A 25,129-nucleotide genomic window follows, 5' to 3' on the forward strand; every position below is an offset into this window, starting at 1 on the left:
TCAGTCGTATATTGCACAAATCTGGCCTTTATGGAAGAGTGGCAAGAAGAAAGCCATTTCTTAAAGATATCCATAAAAAGTGTTGTTTAAAGTTTGCCACAAGCCACCTGGGAGACACACCAAACATGTGGAAGAAGGTGCTCTGGTCAGATGAAACCAAAATTGAACTTTTTGGCAACAATGCAAAACGTTATGTTTGGCGTAAAAGCAACACAGCTAATCACCCTGAACACACCATCCCCACTGTCAAACATGGTGGTGGCAGCATCATGGTTTGGGCCTGCTTTTCTTCAGCAGGGACAGGGAAGATGGTTAAAATTGATGGGAAGATGGATGGAGCCAAATACAGGACCATTCTGGAAGAAAACCTGATGGAGTCTGCAAAAGACCTGAGACTGGGACGGAGATTTGTCTTCCAACAAGACAATGATCCAAAACATAAAGCAAAATCTACAATGGAATGGTTCAAAAATAAACATATCCAGCTGTTAGAATGGCCAAGTCAAAGTCCAGACCTGAATCCAATCGAGAATCTGTGGAAAGAACTGAAAACTGCTGTTCACAGGAATGGGAAAAAATTTCAGTCTCTCGATGTGCAAAACTGATAGAGACATACCCCAAGCGACTTACAGCTGTAATCGCAGCAAAAGGTGGCGCTACAAAGTATTAACTTAAGGGGGCTGAATCATTTTGCACGCCCAATTTTTCAGCTTTTGATTTGTTAAAAAAGTTTGAAATATCCAATAAATGTCATTCCACTTCATGATTGTGTCCCACTTGTTGTTGATTCTTCACAAAAAAATACCGTTTTATATCTTTATGTTTGAAGCTTGAAATGTGCCAAAAGGTCGCAAAGTTCAAGGGGGCCGAATACTTTCGCAAGGCACTGTATATCAGTGAGGGGTACACCTCTCAGTAGAACCCAGGACGCAGCCGCACCTCGTGTTGAATGTGCCAGCACAGATCCCAGCACTGGCTTGCCAGCCAGGCGGTATGCTATCGTAATCGTGTCACGATCCAGTGAGAGAGCCTCTGCTTTGATAGCCCAGCGTCCAGGACTCTCTCACCATAGCAGACAAAGAGCTGGCCTGTTATTCTCACTAACCGTGTCCGCTCCGCATAGACAGCCTGTGCCCGCATGCCGGAGGGAGGCCCAGACTCCCCCGCCACTGCCAGGGGGTCGTAAGCAGACAGAATAAAAGGGATGTTCACATGCCTGTCAGAGAACCTTTGGGAGGAATGAAGGGTTGAGGCAGAGAGACATACTCATCCCTCCCACCGGGGTCCATTTGGTAGCATTCAGAACGGACCGAAAGAGCCTGGAGCTCACCCACCCTCTTCATGGAAGTAATCGCTACCAAGAAAGCCACATTCATAATGAGGTGTTTCAGTGAGGCAGACTCCAATGGCTTTTCCAAAGCTGCCAAGACCACATCCAGATCCCAGCTAGCTATTGAACGGGGGCCTAGCTGGACGCAGGCGACGAACCCCTTTCATAAACCTAGAGACCAAGGGATGGCACCCAACTGGCCTGTCCATCCACCCCACAAATACCCTCTCAGTAAAAGAGGCTGCCAAGCCCTCATCCAAGCGAGACTGCAGGTACTGGAGGACATACTGCACCCGCATGACTCGGGCACAACCTCAATACCGGTGCACAAAGAGTATAACAACCACCAGTGCATATGGTATGCGACAGATGTAGCCGGTGCCCTTGCGCTCTGCATGGTCTTCATTACCCCCTCCTGTAGTCCTAACATGGACCATTGGTGCCGTTCAGCAGCAAAGCCCACAGACTGAGGCGGTGCGATCTCGGATGCCAAAGAGTTCCCCCAGCCCACAGACTGAGGCGGTGCGATCTCGGATGCCACAGAGTTCCCCCGGCCCGAGACAGCAGGTCGGGTCTCAGGGGCAGTTTCCAAGGTGTCCCAGACAACAGGGTCAGGAGAAGGCTGAACCAGAGTCGTCTGGGGCCACCACTAGCAGACGATGCTCCGCCATCCAGGTCCTGTCCAGCACTCCTGAACTTGCACCACCTGGGGATGTAGGCTCCAGTCCCAAGGGGTGGGTGGGTGGGGGTCTCTCTCTCTCTCACTCACTCACTCACTCACTCACTCACTCACTCACTCACTCACTCACCTCCCCAGCCAATCTGGGAGGTATCTGTGCTGACCAGCTCTCAGTGACGCATCTCCACCCCACCTGAGAGAAAGGAGCAACAGCGCCACCTCAACAACGCCCTGAGGAACTGCATGGTCACCCGCAACTGGCGGTGACGGTGGCGCTTTGGGTGCAGCCGGTGGGAGTTGAACCACTATTGAAGAGGCCGGAGATGTACTGGAGGCTGAGACACCTCCATTGCTTCCCGGAGGAACTCCCCGCAACCAGGGCAACAGTCTGCAGGTAGGCCTGCAGCAGCATGGCCACGTTGGTAAGGCAGCCAAGAGAGCAGAGGGACCCATGTGGCTTTCAAGTCCGCATCAAAGACTCTGGGGGGTCCTGGCTTCAGTTGCGGGTTCCACACTATAATCTCCCAGTCCGGGAGGACCATGGGAGCTATCATGGCATCCATGGTCGGGTACTCCCGGAGGCCGAGTGACTCGTAACATAACTCCATGGTCCAGTCTTTGCTGTGAGTCAGAAGAGCCCTCTGGCAGAGGCCCAGTTCTCCTGCAAGGCCTCGCAGAACTCAGCAGAGATGGGGACAGATGGAGAGTCATCTCTGTCCACCAGTTTGATGTCCAGTGCAGTGGCTACCGGAGTGAGTAGGCTCCTCATAGCCTCTCGAGCCGCTGGGGGCGATGAAGCCCCACTGCCGGCTTCTGATTGCCTGTCAGCCTGGTAGCCCCGCTCACGGTGGTGAACAGTGCCAGCATCGTCCCCCAGGAACAGCCTATCACTGGTCAACAGGGAACAGCTGTCATCGCCATCGAAGCTATCAACCTCCTGATGCAGGACATGCGCCCTCCGTTTAAGGTGGTCCCAGAGGTTCGACTCCTGCCCCCATCCAGGACTGGCAGCAGATGGGCAATGCCTGCGGTGGCTCCAGCTATGCTTCCTAGGAGGGATACTGGGCCCAGGAGAGGGAATAACAGCTCGCTGGTACACTACTCCCGAGGGAGGGAGCTCGTCCCCGGAGCTCGTCCCCAGCCTGAGCCCGAGCCTGGCCGACCCACTTGTGTTTTACACCAACTGCAATATTACCTAGCTGGTTTTAATATGCAAACAGTAAAAACAGCATCATATGATGGAGTAACTCCATTAAGGAACTCCAAAGTTAGTCTCAACGTAGTGGAAAGCCCACCGCAATACTCTTACACTCTGCAGGGGAAAGAACAAGACAAAAAGCCCACGGGGTAATTAGCAGAAAACCTGCACCTATGGCATCGGGAGCAGCATGTTAAAGCAATTTACAACACACACATAGATCAAGCCCGTGGGCAAGTTGTGTAAGGTGAATTACAGTTTGTGGCAGCAAGAGCCACCATACTAATGGATGCCCATGGAGTCGTAGTGTAACGCTAGCGAAACACAATCCCGCCAAACCACGGGCGGAATAGATACAGATCAAACGCGTGCAGCGAGTGGAGCACTCAAGAGGAGGTGCTAGGCATGTGGCCAGCTTCTCCAGGCTGCAAACAGCCAGTGAGTATAATTCACTTACCAGTGACTTACCAAGCAAACTTCAGAAATGTTTTACCACAAACCATACGGACATCCGCTGAGAAAATAAAGAGAATGTGTGTTGCAGCCATGGGGTCAATATGTAGGGGCGGGTGTACACGGGAGTAAATCTGTAAATCCTCACCTCGGACGTATCCCTCTGCCATGTTTACTTTCACTTTCTAACCGACGTTGGTGTGGGTTTTCTTTTTCTTTTTTTCTCCGTATATGGCAAATCTCATGGGCATCCATGGTGGGTGTTACTTGACCAGCACCCAGACAGTCGGCACCCCCCCATAGATGCCTTTCAGAACCCATTTTAAAACCCCACCTGTTTTGTACTGGTTGTCAGTGGCTCATTTTTTGTTCCATTTTTCTGTTGAGCAGTGTTTTTTGGAGTTCTTGTTTGGGAACATAACACTACATCAATGCAATTTGATTTATTTTCATAGGACAAACAAACTGACATGTTCACATGACTGACTCAGCTTAAAACTGCATATCATATCCAATATACCCCGAAGTAGTCCACAAGTAACCTACCTTTAGAGATGCATCCTGGGTGCTGTTGTCCACCCTTGGCCTTTTCCTGTCAGGCTTGTCATCAGAATCTTCATGATTGTCCAACACATCTAACACATCACACACAATCATTCAAAAAAGATGCACTGTTGCTGCTGGTATGTAGCTCTTTCGAAGTGATTTATCCAAATGTACCCTAGCAGCGCACACGCCCCACCCACCTAAGGATTTGTCTTTTTGAACAATCCATTTCCTGTGTTTGATGGGTGCAAAAATCCACCTGTCACTTTCATCTCACTGGATTGATTGCTTTCAATTTGAAAGCAACTACCGAAAATGAACACGGATTATTGTGATATTATCTTTGATCTCGCAAACAATGTAAAGTATGTTTAGATAGATTTTGATTTTTAATCCGAGTGTATCCTGCTACTGACACATTTGTTTAATTATGCAAGAAAATGTGACAACAGTAACTAATGAGGCAGACTAGACAGAGCAGGTAAGGCAGATATGGCTGCAACACTTGCTCTGTTCCACCCTTATGTTAAATCATATATGCAAAAACACCTGGGGCCTCGTTTATAAACATTGTGCAAACGCAAAATATTTCCCAAAACATCCATGCGCCAGTTCACGCATTAAATTGGCTGTATAAAAACTGAACTTGATGAGAGAATGTACTTATCCTCCCGCCACCTTTAGACCATGCGTACGCGGTAGCCTTGTGCAAATGGGGACTATATCTTGACATATTTGTAACAAAAAAAACAGGTAGCTCAATATAATAAGATAATTTGCTGTTAGTGAGAAGAGCAAAAGTAGACGTATTTTATCTTTGCATTCTAAAATAATTACACATCTATTTTCAATTATTTATTTCATTTCCATGATCATTGCAGAATAAATTCCTCACCTTTTCTGACTGTGATGGTTTCATACTTACAAAATAGCTTATAGGCCTACAACAAGTTTGTATAGGCTACCATTCTATACAATCCAATCCGAAGCACAGTTTAACGGTTGAACAGACTGTTCACCTTTTCTATTGACGTTTGTAGGCTACGTCTGAAAACTGTAAAGTCAAATTTATCGAGTAGCCATAATACATACAGTACCAGTCCAGGGTTTTTCTTAAATGTGTACTATTTTCTACATTGTAGAATAATAGTGAATACATCACAACTATTAAATAACACATATGGAATCAAGTAACCAAAAAAGTGTTAAACAAGTCAAAATATATTTGAGATTCATAAAAGTAGCCATCCTTTGCCTTGATGAAACCTTTGCGCACTCTTGGCCTTCTCTCAAACAGCTTCATGACGTAGTCCCTTGGAATGTGTTTCAATTAACAGGTGTGCCTTCTTAAAAGTACATTTGTGGAATTCCTTTCCTTCTTAATCCATTTGAGACAATCAGTTGTGTTGTGACAAGGTAGGGGTGGTATACAGAAGATAGCCCTATTTGGTGAAAGAACAAGTCCATATTATGGCAAAAACAGTTCAAATAATCAAAGAGAAATGACTATCCATCATTACTTTAAGACATGAAGGTCAGTCAATGCGGAAACTCTCAAAAACCATCAAGCGCTATGATGAAACAGGCTCTCATGAGAACCGCCACAGGAAAGGAAGACCCAGAGTTACCTCTGCTGCAGAGGATAAATTCATTCGCACCTCAGATTGCAGCCCAAATAATTGCTTCAGAGTTCAAGTACAGACACATCTCAACATCAACTATTCAGATACCACTGTGTGAATCAGGCCTTCATGGTCAAATTGCTGCATAGAAACCACTACTAAAGGACACCAAAAAGAAGAAAACACTTGCTTGAGCCTCGAGCAATGGACATTAGTCCGGTGGAAATCTGTCCTTTGGTCTGATGAGGCCAAATTTGAGATTTTTGGTACCAACTGCCGTGTCTTTGTGAGATGCAGAGTAGGTGAACAAATTATCTCTGCATGTGTGGTTCTCACCGTGAAGCATGGAGGAGGTGGTGTGATGGTGCTTTGCTGGTGACACCATCAGTGATTTATTTTGAATTCAAGGTACGCATCATCAGGATGGCTACCACAGCATTCTGCAGCGATCTGCCATCCCATCTGGTTTGACTATAATTTGTTTTCAACAGGACAATGACCCAACACAACTCCAGGCTGTGTAAGGGCTATTTGAGCAAGAAGGAGAGTGATAGAGTTCCGCATTAGATGACCTGGCCTCCACAATCACCTGACCTCAACCCAATTGAGATGGTTTGGGATGAGTTGGACCACAGAATGAAGAAAAAGCAGCCAACAAGTGCTCAGCATATGTGGGAACTCCTTTGGGAGTGTTGGGAAAGCATTCCAGGTGAAGCTGGTTGAAAGAATACAGAGAGTGTGCAAAACTGTCATCAAGGTAAAGGGTGGCTACTTTGACAAATATAAATTATTAAGACTTTTTTGGTTACTACATGATTCTATGTGTTATTTCATAGTTTTGATGTCTTCACTATTATTCTAAAATGTAAAAATAAAGAAAAACTCTTCATGAGTAAGTGTGTCCAAACTTTTGACTGGTACTGTATATCATAACCATTCTACCTTTTCTGGCCATGAGTTCATAATCCCAAAATAGCCATACAACAAATGACCGTGTGCATCTCTCATTTCATTGGGCCTATTAGATTATTATAATTTCACGTTGTTGCTCTATGCATCCGAAAGGAAGCACGGTTTATAACATACAGTAGAATTTAACAGGTGAATAGACAGTTGATCTTTTGCGTTGAAGTTTATAGGCTACCACTGTAAATAGGTCTACTGTTGTTTTCATTTGTTTCAGAGTAGTCAATGTTTCAGAAATCGCAGGCAGTGCAGCATATTTAGGTTCAGGAGAAAGTAAATGGAAAACATTATTGAATTCAAACAATCTGTTTACAGGTCCACAACCATTTGAAACAGATCAGATACAGCAAATGTCACTGCAAAAAAATATATATTTGGCCAACACCACCAAAGACATTTGATCAAGTTCGCCATTGATATTTCCTTTAGATATACTGTCTTGGCCTAATTCCAATCTTCCAAAGTATACAGCAAAAAACAGCATTATTGTCACCATAAAAGGTGAATGATGGGCACTATTCAGGAAGAGTTATAATGCGTGTTTATGCGTTCACAGTTTTTCATTCAGGTCTGATTTATAACGGGAAACATGTGTATGTATGGCATGTTCCAGTTTATAAATCTCAATATTTGTGTGTGCACGCAGTCTTTTCAGAATTAGTGCAACCAGATATTTTGTGTAACATTTCTGTTTTTTTATGCAAATATCTTTTACTTTAACAAACACACACACACACACACACACACACACACACACACACACACACACATACATACATACATACATACATACATACATACATCAAAAGTGAAATGTGACAAATTTAACACCCAAATTCCAGCCATCTGGTTTGACCTTCGTGAGACTATAATTTGTTTTCAACAGGACAATGACCCAACACACCTCCCTGAACCCCATTATTTGTCCATGCCAGTAAAAAAGATTATGCGCTATTATTCTGTCGATATCTGATACATTGAAAAAAATCCCTTTTCAATTTATTCGAATTGTTTTTAAAACCTTTTAACAATTTCGATGACCGTTGCTAATGTACCCACATGGGTAGTAGCTACCATTAAAATAAAACATCTAAAGCCAGAAGTGAAGCGTCACCATTAGCCGTTAGTCAGTGGTGACCCTTCCTTTTCAATACAGACAAATGGATGAATAGAGACATTTTTGGATGTCCCCCTTGTGGTTTTCCTTGTCAGGTCACATGGCCCTAGTTATGGTGATTGGACAGAACTTTGTAATATAGATCTTACCAGTCTGGTCGCCCTGGCCCAAGTCCTCCACTGCTATCTGCACTATCTCCGCCAAATCTTGTTCAGACATTATTCAGACCTGTATAGCCAGAGAGGACCACAAAACAACATCATTATTGCAAATAAAAAGAGCCTTGACATTCTCTGGCTCTTCAATCCCAATGTCAGTGAATATATGACAATCAGCAATAAGCAAATAAAACAGTTTGACAAAGGGGGTTGTTCTAAAAAAAGAAAACCTGATGTCTGTGCTACATGTTTCAAGCAGACCACGATAGTCCTTGTGCCCAAGAACACCAAAGTAACCTGTCAAAATTACTTCCGTCCCATAGCACTCACATCTGTAGCCATGAAAAGCTTTGAAAGGCTGTTTATGGCTCATATCAACACCATCATCCCAGAACCCTGGACCCACTCCAATTCACTTAATGCCCAAACAGAGCCACAGACGACGCAATCTCTATTGCACTCCACACGGTCCTTTCCCACCTGGACAAAATAAACACCTATTTGAGAACGCTGTTAATAGACTACAGCTCAGTATTCAACACCATAAAGCACTCCAAGATATCACTAAATTAAGTCCCTGAACACCTCCCTCTGCAGCTGGGTCCTGGACTTCCTGACGGGCCGCCTCCAGGTGGTGAGGGTAGGCAACAACACATCTGTCACGTTGACCCTCAACACTGCGGCCCCTCTGGGGTGCGTGCTTTGTCCCCTGCTGTACTCCCTGTTCATGCATGACTGTGTGGCCGCACACAACTCCAACACCATCATCAAGTTCGCCGATGACATAAAGGTGGTGGGCCTGATCATTAACGATTATGAGACAGCCTACAGGGAGGAGGTCAAAGACCTCTCCCTCAATGTGGGCAAGACAAAGGAGCTTATCGTGGACTACAGGAAACGGAGGGGCGAACTGGTTGAGTGGGTTGAGAGCTTCAAGTTCCTCAGTGTCCACATCGCTAAGGATCTATTATGGTCCAAACACACCAACACAGTCATGAAGAGGGCACGGCGGCCTCTCGGGTGGCGCAGTGGTCTAAGGCACTGCATCGCAGTGCTAGCTGTGTCACCAAAGACTCTGGGTTTGAGCCCAGGCTCTGTCGCAGCCGGTCGCGACCGGGAGGTCCAGGGGGCGACGCACAATTGGCCCAGCGTTTGAGTGGCAGGGATATCCTTGTCTCATCGCGCACCACCGACTCCTTTGGCGGGCCAGGCGCAGTGTACGCTGACCAGGTAGCCAGGTGTACGGTGTTTCCTCCGACACATTGGTGCGGCTGGCTTCCGGGTTGGATTTGCGTTGTGTCAAGAAGCAGTGCGGCTAGGTCGGGTTGTGTTTCGGAGGACGCATGGCTCTCGACCTTCGCCTCTCCCGAGTCAGTACGGGAGTTGCAGCGATGAGACAAGACTGTAACAACTACCAATTGGATACCACGAAATTGGGGAGAAAAGGGGAAATAAATCAATTAAAACATTTTTTTAAAGAGGACACGGCAACAACTCTTCCCCCTCAGGAGGCTAAAAAGATTTGGCGTGTGCCCTCAGATCCTCAAAAAGTTATACACCTACACCATTGAGAGCATCTTGTGTATGTGCATAGTCAACTCTTTTTGACTATGCACACACACACTCGAATCACACACTTACACTCACACTCCACTTACACAGGCAAATATTCACAGCACACACATTTACACACTCATCACATACACTGCTGCTACTGTCTATTATTTATCCTGTTGCCTAGTCACTTTACCCCTACCTATCTGTACATATCTACCTCAATAGCCCAATTCCTTGTACCCCTGCACATCGACTCAGCTTGGCTATATACATCGGGTACCAGTACTATCATTGCTCATTGTGTATTTATTCCTTGTGTTAATAATAATAATATAAAAAAATATGATTATTTATTTATTGTACTGCATTGTTGGGAAGGGCCCGTAAGTAAGCATTTCACTGTTAGTCTACACCTTGTTTACAAAGCATGTGACAATTCAAATGTGATTTATTCTCTGCCTTTTGCTTAACTGGACCTCATAATTCAAGGATGAGTCACTTAACTAGTTTGGCACATATCACCACTCTACACCACTGGGATACATTTGTTTCAATATTGGTTGAGTCATGTGAATTTACTAGGCTTGATTAGAGGGCCACAAATCCTGACATGGCATAGAATATGCGTAACTCATCATTTCAATATTCTAACCTGCAAATAACAGGCAAATTACCTCAAGGTTGATATAAGAAGACTGAAGAACTGACTACTTGAACTATGTTCTGCAACTGAGAAATGAATGAGCTCTTAGCCTTGTAGCTAGTAAAAGTATACATTTTATTGTCAATATTATTAAATATCTATAAACTCAGTTAATCAAATGTAGTTAATAGTATTAAGTGGTTACTGTCTAGTTCCATTTGTCAAAATACCAGACTTCCACCAGAGGGCACTCAACCCTAACCCTGTTTGAAATTCAGGTTGAATTCAAAATGTTATTGATTGTCCTTGATTTTTTTTCCTCTTGGGTTCTGGATAGGGCACCAGATTCAAGGAGAAAACAACTGAAAAAGAGTCTGATTTATTTCCTGCTCTATTCCCTGTGTGAAGTTTTACCTGAGTGTGTCTGGGTTATAGAGCTAATAATAACAGGTAGAGTATTGACTTCTTGTTGAGCAAGCTTCCTAATGTGGGTGTCTTAAGGGCAGTGGTGGAAAAAGTACCCAATTGTCATACTTGAGTAAAAGTAAAGATAAGTTAATAGAAAATGACTCAAGTAAAAGTGAAAGTCACCCAGTAACATACTACTTGTGCAAAAGTCCAAAAGTATTTAGTTTTAAATATACTTAAGTATCAAAAGTACATGTAATTGATCAAATCTACCTAAGTATCAAAATAATTTCAAATTCCTTCTATTAAGCAAACCACAAAGCACCATACGTTTTTTGCCCCACTGTATATATACACATATATATATATATATATACACTGTATTCTATACTATTCTACTGTATCTTAGTCTATGCCGCACTGATATTGCTCGTCCATATATTTATATATTCTTAATTACATTCCTTTACTTAGATTTGTGTGTATAGGTTGCGAAATTGTTAGATAATACTTGTTTGATATTACTGCACTGTCGGAGCTAGAAACACAAGCATTTCGCTACACCCGCTATAACATCTGCTAAACACATGTATGTGAACAATAACATTATATGTCCATGAATGTTTCATGTGTTTCAACCTGTCCCCAAATGTATATACAGTAGTTGGTCCAGATTTCGTTTTGATATTTCAACCTGCGTGTCCTGATCATGTCTGGTGGGGATAGACAAACTCAACATGCGCACGATGGAGCACACACACTGAGCCAGTTTGATTATGATGTTAGTCTATTAGAGCTTTGCACACCTAGATTGTACAATATTTGCAAAAGCTCTGTCAAGTTGTTAATCATTGCTAAACAGACATTTTCAAGAAAGCAGAATGAACCAGCTTTTCCTCTAGGATTTTGCCGATGACAAGCATACCCATTACATGATGCACCCACCACCTTGCATGAAAATATGAAGAGTGGTACTTAAGTAATGTGTTGGAATTGCCACAAACATAACGTGCTGTATTCAGGACATAAGAGTTCATTTCTTTGCCACATTTTCTGTAGTTTTACTTTAGTACCTTATTGCAATAAAGGTACAGGTGGACCGTTTGCGCCACTGTAGGCTGCTACACAATATCCCATGATTAGTAGGCAAAGTTGGACACATGACACATAAGCTATGTTCGAATGCCCATACTAACATACTGTATATCAAATCAAAGTCAAATGTATTTATATAGCCCTTCTTATATCAGCTGATATCTCAAAGTGTTGTACAGAAAAGCAGCCTAAAAACCCAAACAGCAAGTAATGCAGGTGTAGAAGCACGGTGGTTAGGAAAAACTCCCTAGAAAAGGCCAAAACCTAGGAAGAAACCAGGCTATGAGGGGTGGCCAGTCCTCTTCTGGCTGTGCCGGGTGGAGATTATAACAGAACATGGCCAAGATGTTCAAATGTTCATAAATGACCAGCATGGTCAAATAATAATAATAATCACTACATACTTCATAACTATATACTATTAGTTAATTTTAGTATACTGTAAACCATGGGTGGGCAACTCCAGTCCTCGAGGGCCTGATTGGTATCACTTTTTCTTCATCCCTACACAGCTGATTAATCAACTTGCATTCTAAACTGAAGATCATGATTAGGTGATTATTGGAGTCAGGTGTGTTAGCTGGGGCAAACTGTGACACCAGTCAGGCCCTCGAGGACTGGAATTGCCCATCCCGCTGTAAACGGTATCCTTTCAGTTGAGCGTACTAACGCCATTACTAAAGTCATTACTTTATTACATTGTTCTACATTTTCCTAACATTTGTCATAATTAGTTAAAGCAATGAATTTGTATACACTCTCGTTGGACTTCGGCTGCATATTTTCTTCAAAACTGAAAACGACGTGAAGCCACACCCATTTACTATGGGGCCTAAAAGTATACAAACAGTGTCAACTGTATACTTTGTATTTAGGCAAATGTAGTACAACATCCAGAAACCTTTGCCATACTAACTATATCCGTACTATGACCAATAAGCATATTATATACTCAATTTACATCATATATAGTACAGTTAGAATGAGTATTTGAAGCTATACACTATATATATATATTTTATTTTATTTTACCTTTATTTAACCAGGCAAGTCAGTTAAGAACACATTCTTATTTTCAATGACAGCCTGGGAACAGTGGATTAACTGCCTGTTCAGGGGCAGAATGACAGATTTGTACCTTGTCAGCTCGGGGGTTTGAACTCGCAACCTTCCGGTTACTAGTCCAACGCTCTAACCACTAGGCTACGCTGCCACCCCATATATACACAACAGTATGTGGACACCCTTCAAATTAGTGGGTTTGGCTATTTCAGCCACACTTGTGGCTGACAAGTCAATAGAATCGAGGCCATGTGCAATCTCCATAGAGAAACATTGGCAGTAGAGTGGCTTTACTGAAGAACTCAGTGACTTTAAACGTGGCACCATCATAGGAAGACACCTTTTCCAACAGGTCAGTTCGTCAAATTTCTGCCCTGCTAGAGCTGCCCCGGTCAACTGTAAGTGTTGTTATTGTGACGTGGAAACTTGCATGAGCAATAACGGCTAAGGCCACACAAGCCCACAGAATGGGACCGCCGAGTGCTGAAGCGCATAGGTCATAAAAATCGTCTGTCCTTGGTTGCAACATTCACTAACGAGTTCCAAACTGACTCTGGAAGCAACGTCAGCACAAGAACTATTCGTCTGGAGCTTCATGAAATTAGTTCTTATGGCTGAGGAGCTGCACTCAAGCCTAAGATCAACATGTGCAAGGACAAGTGTCAGTTGGAGTGGTGTAAAGCTCGACGCCATTGGACTCTGAAACAGTGGAAACGCGTTCTCTGGAGTGATGAATCACACTTCACCATCTGGCAGTCAGACTAATCTGAGTTTGGCGGATGCCAGGAGAATGCTACCTGCCCCAATACATAGTGCCAACTGTAAACTTTGGTGGAGGAGGAATAATGGTCTGGGGCTGTATTAAAAAAAAAAAAAAAAAAAAAAAAAACATTTTTTTTGTATCTAGCCCCTTTTTCTCACCAGTTTCATCATCAATTACGATCTTGTCTCATCGCTGCAACTCTCCAACGTGCTCGGGAGAGGCGAAGGTTGAGTCATGCATCCTCCAAAACATGACGCGCCAAACTGTGCTCCTTAATTAACACCTGCCTGCTTAACCCGGAAGCCAGCTGCACCAGTGGTGTCGGAGGAAACACTGTTCAACTGATGACCGAAGTCAGCCTGCAGGCGCCCGGCCCAACACAAGGAGTCGCTAGAGTGCAATGAGCCAGGTAAATCCCCCACGGCCATACCCTTCCCTAACTTGAACGATGCTGGGCCAATTGTGCGCCGCACTATAAGACTCCCGGTCACGGCCGGTTGTAACACAGCCTGGGATCGTACCCGTGTTTGTAGTGACACTTCAAGCTGCGCCACTTGGGAAGCCTTTTGGCTAGGCCCCTTAGTTCCAGTTAAGGGAAAGCTTAACACTACAGCATACAATGACATTCTGTGCAAACAATTCTGTGCTTCCAACTTTGTGGCAACAATTTGGGGAAGGCCCTTTGCTGTTTCAGCATGACAATGCCCTCATGCACAAAGCGAGGTGCATAAAGAAATTGTCGAGATTGGTGTGGAAGAACTTGACTGGACTGCACAGAGCCCTGACCCCATCGAACACCTTTGGGTTGAATTGGAATGCCGACTGCAAGCCAGGCCTAATCACCCAACATCAGTGCCCGACCTCTAATGCTTGTGGCTGAATGGAAGCAAGTGTGTTACTGGCCCACAATACCCCATAAAGTGGAATTATGTTTTTAGAAATGTTTACAAATTAAATTAAAAGCTTAAGTGTCATGAGTCAATATGTATTCAACCCCTTTGTTATGGCAGTCTAAATTATATCAGGAGTAAAATGTGCTTGACAAGTTGCACTCTGTGCAACACAAAGAGGTTGGTGTCACCTTCATTGGGGAGGACGTGCTTGTGGTAATGGCTGGAGGGAAATCAGTGGAATTATATTAAATACATCAAACGCATGGTTTCCGTTTGTTTGATACTATTCCATTTGTTCTGTTCCAGCCTCCACTGGTGTGCAATAATAGTCAGTTAACTTTTTTTTCTTCATCTCTGTACCTCACACATGTAAAGGTCCCTCAGCCGAGGAGTGGATTTCAAACACCGATTCAACCACAAAGACCAGTGAGGTTTCCAATTCCTCGCAAGGAAGGGCACCAATTGGTAGATTGGTAAAAAAGAAAGCAGACATTGAAAATCCCTTTGACCATTGTGAAATTAATTACACTTTGGATGGTGTATCAATACACCCAGTCAGTACAAAGATACAGGCGTCCTTCTCCAACTCTGTTGCCGGTGAGGAAAGAAACCATTCGGGGATTTCACCATGAGGCCAATGGTAACATTAAAACAGTTAAGAGTTTAATGGCTGTGATAGGGTTAAACTGAGGATGGATCAACAACATCGTAGTTACTCCACAATACTAACCTAAATGACAAGAGTGAAATTATGGTATCCTGTACAGAATAAAAATATTCCAAAACATACACCCTGTTTGCAAATATCTGGATTTTGGTTTGAATGCCACTGTGTGGAGGGGTGTGAAAATAAATTACTTTATTTATCAACAATTTACACTTAATTATGGTCATTATCTTGTTGGCAATATTAAATAGAGGTATGGCACTAGAATTAAAGCTAGATGTCTGTACTTGAACGAACAGGCGACTGTGCACAAATGATACAGCATGTCTTCATTCGCTGACAATATGTTTACAACCTAACTTTAAACAATAACGTTGCAGATATTCTAGGTCTTGATATTGACTTTAAACTAGCTAAAAACCTATGGTGTAATCACTAGTCCAAACGGTTCAGTTTTGCAACGAATTCGAGTTTCTGTTGGACAAATGTAGGTAGGTCCCTGCCGGTTTGCTTCCGTTTAAGGTTTTGCTACAGAATCGACGTAACGGTACTGAATAAGTCCCTGAACCTAAATCATGACTGTCCACCATTGCATGTAGCTAGCTAGTTATATCTAGGCCAGCGTTTCCCAAACTCGCTCCTCGAAACCTCACAAAGCCGATTCAAATGATCAAACTTTGATTGTTTGGATAAGCCGTGTACTGCTAGGGTTAAACAACAAACGTACAGCCTTTGGGGTCCCCCAGTAAGTTTGGGAAACGTTGATATAGGCCCATTCAAGGGAGTTGTAAAGAAGCTCGCTAGTTAGCCCGTCTAATTTACATTCTAGATAAGCCTAGATTCATCCATGTATATGTGTATTCTTAACAGCAGAAATTCTGAAAGATAAGCTATTACATGACAAACCATGATTACAGTAATAAACTAGCTAACATGTCAGACATTACCCGGCAGGTGGGCTACTTAGCTAGCTGGGCGAACTTGCATGGTAAATAAGGAATAACATTTCTGAATGCTGCCATATCTTACAAAACGTCAACAAAAAGGAGGCTACAAATTGAGTCACAGTTGTGTATTTAGATGTAATATATCAGGGCAAAAACAATTGCCATTGCAGAAGGTACACTAAACTAGCTAACTAACGTTAACCATTTATAATTCGCATTTTCGGTAGCTAGCATGCTAACCACAAGTACAACAAGCACGCAATACAATGGTACACTAGGCCTCAATGCCCATATCCGTGGCCGCGTTGTAAATTTATGATGTGGTTTATTTTATATTAATAATCCTCAAAATTAAATGTTGAATGCAGGTCCAAAGCATACAGTATCTCCACTTCTGGCTCACGGGGTAAGTACGGTGTTAGATTGGGTTATATTACCGTGTGAATGATGAATTCTCGTGTTGTTTGTAGGGATTTCGATAACGGCGTCCTTCCTCGCGAGAGAAAAAGCCTGAACTTCGTCTCAGTTTCTTCTCTGACCACCCGCTGCGATGGCAGGGTTGCCAGGTTCTAGCAAAATAAGTCTACCAGTGAGCTCTGAAAACCCGCTCACAAGTGTTTAACACTAGCCGATTTTTTTTGCAGGGAGACGAGTTGCCACATTTGTCCATCAAACCCTTTTTCCATAACGTTATCGAGCTAAATATCGACGTCATTTTAACGACATAGGCTAAGAAGCTAAATTTAGTTTAACATCAAAATAAGAGTTTAAGAATTTCGCAAGAGAAAAGATACATTATTAAAAACTCTCCAGATCATTTTCCATCAATGGATGTCGATTTAACTTGTTTTGACTGCTATTATTAAGCAGTAAGGCCGAGCAGGTGTGCTATTTGGATGTTCTTAAGACATACCCTTTAGCCGTGGTATATTGGCCATATACCACAAACCCCTTAGGTGCATTATTGCTATTATAAACTGTTTACCAACGTAATAAGAATAGTAAAAGTTATTTTTCTTCTCCTTCCTGTGGTACACAGTCTGATATACCACGGCTTTCAACCAATCAGCATTCAGGGTTCAAACCACACAGTTTATAATTGTAGATAAATCCGGTTTGTGAATGTGCATAACTATAGATACATCTGACAGGTGAGTTTGAGTGATAAGTTGGACAGAGGATCTCAAAATCTCTGTGCAAGAAACACTGGGATGAACTTAAAAATGTTTGGCAATTCTCTGTAAGTTGTGTCGTTATTATGTGCCATTTAACACCATAGTACCCCCCAAACTTGTCATCAAGCTCCAGACCCTGGGTCTCGACTCCGAACTGTGCAACTGGGTGCTGGACTTCCTGACGGGCCGCCCCCAGGTGGTGAGGGTAGGTAACAACATCTCCACCCCGCTGATCCTCAACACTGGGGCCCCACAAGGGTGCGTTCTGAGCCCTCTCCTGTACTCCCTTGTTCACCCACGACTGCGTGGCCACGCACGCCTCCAACTCAATCATCAAGTTTGCGGACGACACAACAGTGGGCTTGATTACCAACAACGACGAGACGGCCTACAGGGAGGAGGTGAGGGCCCTCGGAGTGTGGTGTCAGGAAAATAACCTCACACTCAACGTCAACAAAACTAAGGAGATGATTGTGGACTTCAGGAAACAGAGGGAACACCCCCCTATCCACATCGATGGAACAGTAGTGGAGAGGGTAGCAAGTTTTAAGTTCCTCGGCATACACATCACAGACAAACTGAATTGGTCCACTCACACAGACAGCATCGTGAAGAAGGCGCAGCAGCGCCTCTTCAACCTCAGGAGGCTGAAGAAATTTGGCTTGTCACCAAAAGCACTCACAAACTTCTACAGATGCACAATCGAGAGCATCCTGGCGGGCTGTATCACCGCCTGGTACGGCAACTGCTCTGCCCTCAACCGTAAGGCTCTCCAGAGGGTAGTGAGGTCTGCACAACGCATCACCGGGGACAAACTACCTGCCCTCCAGGACACCTACACCACCCGATGTTACAGGAAGGCCATAAAGATCATCAAGGACATCAACCACCCGAGCCACTGCCTGTTCACCCCGCTATCATCCAGAAGGCGAGGTCAGTACAGGTGCATCAAAGCTGGGACCGAGAGACTGAAAAACAGCTTCTATCTCAAGGCCATCAGACTGTTAAACAGCCACCACTAACATTGAGTGGCCGCTGCCAACACACTGACTCAACTCCAGCCACTTTAATAATGGGAATTGATGGGAATGATGTAAATATATCACTAGCCACTTTAAACAATGCTACCTTATATAATGTTACTTACCCTACATTATTAATCTCATATGCATACGTATATACTGTACTCTATACCGTCGACTGCATCCTTATGTAATACATGTATCACTAGCCACTTTAACTATGCCACTTTGTTTACATACTCATCTTATATGTTTATACTGTACTCGATACCATCTACTGTATCTTGCCTATGCTGCTCTGTACCATCACTCATTCATATATCCTTATGTACATATTCTTTATCCCCTTACACTGTGTATAAGACAGTAGTTTAGGAATTGTTAGTTAGATTACTTGTTGGTTATTACTGCATTGTCGGAACTAGAAGCACAAGCATTTCGCTACACTCGCATTAACATCTGCTAACCATGTGTATGTGACAATTTTTTTTTTTTTGATTTGATTTGGACTGGTTACCTTATGCTATGCTCCAAAATGTGTGAAATGGGAAAGAGGAAAAACAGAAGCGAAAATGAGTTATTCTTTTTATTATTGTTAAGGGAAAGGACACTTAAACTGCAGAACTGAAGTCAGAGTGAGCAGTTCAACAGGTCTAACAGTTTCAAGCAGGGTTGTGCCTCTGGGATTGACGATTTACAAAGCGCAAGACTCAATTTACAAAGGTGCTTCATTTAAACAGCTGACCACAGAAGCGCTACTTACAAAACTCAAATCAACCAAGTAATGATGCAAATATTTCTACAGCTGTCCCAAAAAATATTTAAAATAAGCTTATTAAAATAGGTTCCATTCATTAATATATATTACTTCTTTACTCTCGCTAGAGCTTACTTTTTCCCAAATGTTAGTAAAGCTGTAGTCTGATACAAAATAACTGCTTTGAATGGAGCCTCGGAGTTAGTGACTGTCTCAATACTATCAACTTAGCTTCCTTTCCTTATGTCCTGCCCTCCATGATCACTGACCTGTCGTCAGGAGAAGATGGGGGGGGAAAGCCACATGGTGGAAAATCCTTCCGGTCCCGGTCATGAAGGAAAGGGATCAAGGAAAGGAATCCATAGAAGAGTTGGGACAAAACCATCCACTGTACTGCCAAGAACAGTCATACACTTTCTCGCAATGTAAATGTACGGTATGATTTAGTATTCAGTAGGGTCGCCATTCGCTGCTACTAAGGCAGCAGCAGCTACTCTTCCTGGGGTCCAAATGGGAATAAAGATGAGAACCTTGAATAGCATTTTGTGTTGTGTACAAACAGCCATTATCCTAACGGGTGTTGCAATACCTTTATAACATCCTGTTAAAAGCATCCAATAGGGCAATATGCTATCAGTCTAAATACAAATGGCTGATACAGCTACAGTACAGCGTAAGCTTTTTGCCAACATGTAGAAAATACTAATATGTTGAAACATCCAGTCATTAAATATTTGCATTTTACTACATACTATCCATCAGAAGTATTTTGAAAATAAAAAGTAGCAATTTCTGATATGCAAATGCCCAATTGCATAATATTGTAATATTAAAATACATTATATTTTACTTGACCATGTGACGAAAAGAGTAAAAGCATCAGAGATCTTTTCTAACACCATAATGCCACCTGTGAACCAAACTAAGAGCAATGTACACACTAATATATAGCAAACCAAAAGTGTCTCAGATTGTGAATAAGAGTATTGGAAACAGGTGGCATTGAACTGAAAATACAGCATGCATCCAAACAAAATCATTAAAGAATAAGTTTTTAGTAGAAATTCCACTCACTTCTCATACAATGACTTGCAAAAGTATTTACCCACCCTTGGCATTTTTCCTATTTTGTTGCCTTAAAACCTGGATTTAAAATTTTTGGGGGGGGGTTTATATAATTTGATTTACACAACATGCCTACCACTTTGAAGATGCAAAATGTGTTTTTATTGTGAAACAAATAAGACAAACAGAACTTGAGCGTGCATAACTATTCATCCCCCCCAAAGTCAATACTTTGTAGAGCCACCTTTTGCAGCAATTACAGCTGCAAGTCTCTTGGGGTATGTCTCTATAAACTTGGCACATCTCGCCACTGGGATTTTTGCCCATTCTTCAAGGAAAACTGCTCCAGCTCCTTCAACTCGGATGGGTTCTACTGGTGTACAGCAATCTTTAAGTCACACCACATATTCACAATTGGATTGAGGTCTGGGACTAGGCCATTCCAAGACATTTAAATATTTTCCCTTAAACCACTCCAGTGTTGCTTTAGCAGTACGCTTGGGGTCATTGTCCTGCTGGAAGGTGAACCTCAGTCCCGGTCTCAAATCTCTAGAAGACTGAAACAGGTTTCCCTCAACAATTTCCCTGTATTTAGCACCATCCATCATTCCTTCAATTCTGAGCAGTTTCTCAGTCCCTGCCAATGAAAAACATCCCCACAGCATGATGCTGCCACCACCATGCTTCACTGTGGGGATGGTGTTCTCGGGGTGATGAAAGGTGTTGGGTTTGTGCCAGACATAGCGTTTTCCTTGATGGCCAAAAAGCTACATTTGAGTGTCATCTGACCAGAGTACCTTCTTCCATATGTTTAGGGAGTCTCCCACATGCCTTTTTGCGAACACCAAACGTGTTGGTTATTTTTTTCTTTAAGCAATGGCTTTTTTATGGCAACTCTTCCATAAAGCCCAGCTCTATGGAGTGTATGGCTTAAAGTGGTCCTATGGACAGATAATCCAATCTCCCTGTGGAGCGTTGCAGCTCCTTCTGGGTTATCTTTGGTCTCTTAGTTGCCTCTCTGATTAATGCCCTCCTTGCTTGGTCCATGAGTTTTGGTGTGCCGCTCTCTTGTCAGGTTTGTTAAGTTGCCATATTCTTTCTTTTTTTAATAATGGATTTAAAACTTGTTTGGGATAGGGGGCAGCATTTTCACTTTTGGATGAATAGCGTGCCCAGAGTGAACTGCCTCCTACTCAGTCCCAGATGCTAATATATGCATATTATTATTCGTATTGGATAGAAAACACTCTGAAGTTTCTAAAACTGTTTGAATGATGTCTGTGAGTATAACAGAACTCATATGGTAGGCAAAAACCTGAGAAATCCAAACAGGAAGTGGGAAATCTGAGTTGTCGTTTTTTGAACTCACCCCTATCGAATACACAGTGGGATATGGGTTATTTTGCACTTCCCAGGGCTTCCACTAGATGTCAACCATCTTTAGAACGTTGTTTCAGGCTTCTCATGTGAGTATTTCTTGCTCTCTGCAAAATCACTGCATGTTTTGGAACTACTGAATGTAACATGCCAATGTAAAGTAATATTTTTGGATATAAATATGAACTTTACTAAACAAAACATACATGTATTGTGTCATCTGATGAAGATCATCAAAGGTTAGTGATTAATTTTTATCTCCATTTGTGCTTTTTGTGACTCCTCTCTTTGGCTGGAAAAATGGCTGGGTTTTTCTGTGAGTTGGTGGTGACCTAACAATCGTTTGTGGAGCTTTCGCTGTAAAACATTTTTGAAATCAGACACTATGGCTGGATTAACGAGAATTATATCTTTAAAATGGTGCCTAATACTTATATGTTTGAGACATTTGATTCATGAGATTTCTGTTGATTTGTATTTGACGCCCTGCAATTTCATTGGCTGTTGGCGAGATGGTGCTCCGTGGAATGTTCAAAGTTTCAGATATTTTTTTATAACCCAACCCTGATCTGTACTTCTCCACAACTTTGTCCCTGACCTGCTTGGACAGCTCCTTGGTCTTGGTGGTGCCCCTTGCTTAGTGGTGTTGCAGACTCTGGGGCCTTTCAAAACAGGTGTATATATACAGAGATCATGTGACAGATCATGTGACACTTAGATTGCACACAGGTGGACTTTATTTAACTAATTATGTGACTTCTGAAGGTAATTGGTTGCACCAGATCTTATTTATGGGATTCATAGCAAAGTGGATGAATACATATGCACGCACCACTTTTCCCCTTTTTGTGAATTTGCTTGAACTTATTCTTTTCATTTCACTTCACCAATTTGGACCATTTTCTGAATGTCAATTATGACATCAAAATAAAAATAATTTTAAATTAAAGGTTGTAATGCAACAAAATAGGGGGGTGAATACTTTGCAAGGCACTGTAGCATTAGGCAATACAGACATGGTGTATACATTACAACTAGAGGCACAGAGCGTTTGTTCTGGGGTTTGTGGGATGAAAAGTAAAATCCTCTTCTCTGGATTAAAAATTAATAACAATCAGCTGTTAAGGAAGCCTTTGTCATATCATATGACCTTTGGGCATGCCGCAGCAGAGATACCGATGTCGTGTGGAGGTGAAGAGGGGAAACATGGGACAGGGAGCAAGGATACTTCAGGTGCCTAGGGGGTAGGGCAAAAGGTTGTTTCTGGCCAGGGCCAGAAATGTGTGGGACAGTGTGGAGGTGATTTGGGATTGTGAAGCTGTGTACAGTAGAGAGGGATTCTACAGGGGTAGTAAATGCGGGGCTTTTCTGTGTGTAAGCATTTCGGGGTTCTATAGGGGAAAGATAATTATCACTCATGTATGTATAAGACCAAGAGTTTTGCCTAACCACATAACCTGATCAGGAAAAAACAACGGGCCTTAGTTATAGGTTACAACTAGGTTCCCAACTGTTTTCCAGGTGCGGTCAACACTCGGGATGTGTGTACGGGGTCTAGGTAAGCCTGTGTCTGTCTGGCCCATCAGGATGTCCAGGACTGCATGTTGCGCAGCATGGCCTCAAAGCGCTCCATGTCGGGGGCATAGGCGTGGGCCAGCCGGTCCGTCAGGCGGCTGTAAAGGCTGAACGACTTGAGCTCTAGCCAGATGAAGCCGAAGTGGTCTTCGTCGAACAGGACAAACAGGCCCGGTGTGCGCTCCGGACTTGTGAAGCCGTGGCCTGCAATCAGGCCTGTTCCGTAAAAGCTGAAATCAATGAGAAAAACTAAATAAATTAAACATGATTTCCTGTTGCGTAGCATACGGTGCCTTCAGAAAGTATTTACACCACTTGCCTTTTTCCACATTTTACTGTTACAGCCAGAAATTAAAATGGATTAAATTTAGATTTTTTACCCACTGGTTTACACACAATACCCCATTAAGTCAAAGTAGAATAAAATGTTGCCAAATTGGCCTCCCCAGTGGTGCAGCAGTCTAAGGCACTGCATCGCAGTGCTATAGTTGGACGAAGAGTTTTTCTTTAATGAGTCGGACAGGAAGGATATACTCTAAACACCCGTACAGGCCCTCATCCCTGTATTGGCAGGATAGAACAGTAGCCTCTGGTAAAGACACAGAGCAGGGGCCTATGCATATTTGTAAACAAAAGCTGGTGCACAATATCTAAGGAAGTCTTAAGTTCTTGCTCACCTGAGGTAGAGTATCTCACGATAAGCTGTAGACCACACTATCTACCTAGAGTTCTCATCTTCATAGCTTTCTATTTACCAACACAAACCGATGCTAACACTCAGACCGCACTCAATGAGCGGTATACGGCCATATGCAAAACAGGAAAACGCACATTCAGAGGCGGCGCTCCTAGTGGCCGTGGACATTAATGCAGGGAAACTTAAATAAATAAATAAATAATATGCCATTTAGCAGACGCTTTTATCCAAAGCGACTTACAGTCATGTGTGCATACATTCTACGTATGGGTGGTCCCGGGAATCGAACCCACTACCCTGGCGTTACAAGCGCCATGCTCTACCAACAGTCAGTTTTGCCTCATTTCTATCAGCATGTTGAATGTGCAACCAGACAGGGGAGGGAAAAAATAAAAGTATTTATTTTTATTTTTTAAACAACAACCTCTAGACCACCTTTGCTCCACACACTGAGACGCATACAAAGCTTTCCCTCACCCTCCATTTGTCAAATCTGACCATAATTCTATCCTCCCGGTTCCTGCTTAAAAGCCAAAATTAAAGCAAGAAGTACCAGTGACTCAGTCCATAAAAAAAAGTCACATTAGGCAGATGCTAAACTACAGGACAAGCTTATAAGAAATCCCACTATGCCCTCTGACGAACTATCAAACAGGCAAAGCGTCAATACAGGACTACGATCGAATCATACTACACAGGCTCCAACGCACATCGGATGTAGCAGGGCTTGCAAACTATTACCGAATACAAAAAGGAAGCACAGCTGAGAACTGCCCAGTGACAAGAGCCTACCAAACGAGCTAAACAACCTCTATGCTCGCTTCAAGGAAAGTAACACAGCTGATGCATGAGAGCATCCGCTGTTCTGGGCGACTGTGTGATCACTCTCTACACAGCCGATGTGAGTAAGACATTTAAATAGGTCAACATTCTCAAGTTCACAAGGCCAGACGGATTACCAGGACTTGTACTCCGAGCATACGCTGACCAACTGGCAAGTGTCTTCACTGACATTTTCAATCTCTCCCTGTCCGAGTCTCTAATACCAACATGTTTCAAGCAGACCACCATAGTGCCTGTGCCCAAGAACACTAATGGGGTATTGTGTGTTGATGGGTGAGAAAAAAATATATATCTATTTTGAATTCAGGCTGTAACAACAAAATGTGGGTATGAATACTTTCTGAAGGTACTTTGGATGGTGTATCACATGTTGTGATCCAATGATTCAGTTGGCCAGAGTGTTGTGCTTGTAACACATGAATTTTGTGATTTCCACATGCACTAGACACATGCATAAACTAAGTCCATATGGAGAAACGTGTCTGATAAATTACCATTTTAGTATATTATGCAG

At 43.0% G+C, this 25,129-nt stretch overlaps 2 protein-coding genes across 4 annotated transcripts in view; both read right to left on the reverse strand.

Moving 5' to 3' along the window:
* The window catches only part of LOC118401108 (protein BANP-like), a 64,335-nt gene extending 47,499 nt beyond the window's left edge, over window positions 1-16,836 (reverse strand). The window contains exons 1-3 of one of the 2 annotated variants that reach the window (XM_035798348.2): window positions 16,542-16,836; window positions 8,061-8,139; window positions 4,207-4,295 (exon numbers count right to left, since the gene is read on the reverse strand). In XM_035798348.2, the coding sequence (XP_035654241.1) occupies window positions 4,207-4,295; window positions 8,061-8,130 (159 nt within the window). In that variant the 5' untranslated portion in view covers window positions 8,131-8,139; window positions 16,542-16,836. The remainder of the gene's footprint in view (window positions 1-4,206; window positions 4,296-8,060; window positions 8,140-16,541) is intronic. The other variant, XM_035798347.2, reaches the window with a different exon arrangement.
* Window positions 16,837-18,874: 2,038 nt separating this feature from the next.
* The window catches only part of LOC118401110 (F-box only protein 31), a 28,605-nt gene continuing 22,350 nt past the window's right edge, over window positions 18,875-25,129 (reverse strand). For both annotated transcript variants that reach the window (XM_035798349.2, XM_035798350.2), the window contains one exon: window positions 18,875-23,305. In XM_035798349.2, the coding sequence (XP_035654242.1) occupies window positions 23,083-23,305 (223 nt within the window). In that variant the 3' untranslated portion in view covers window positions 18,875-23,082. The remainder of the gene's footprint in view (window positions 23,306-25,129) is intronic.

Source organism: Oncorhynchus keta, chromosome 22 (genome assembly GCF_023373465.1).
Source record: "Oncorhynchus keta strain PuntledgeMale-10-30-2019 chromosome 22, Oket_V2, whole genome shotgun sequence".
Classification (NCBI taxonomy): domain Eukaryota; kingdom Metazoa; phylum Chordata; class Actinopteri; order Salmoniformes; family Salmonidae; genus Oncorhynchus; species Oncorhynchus keta.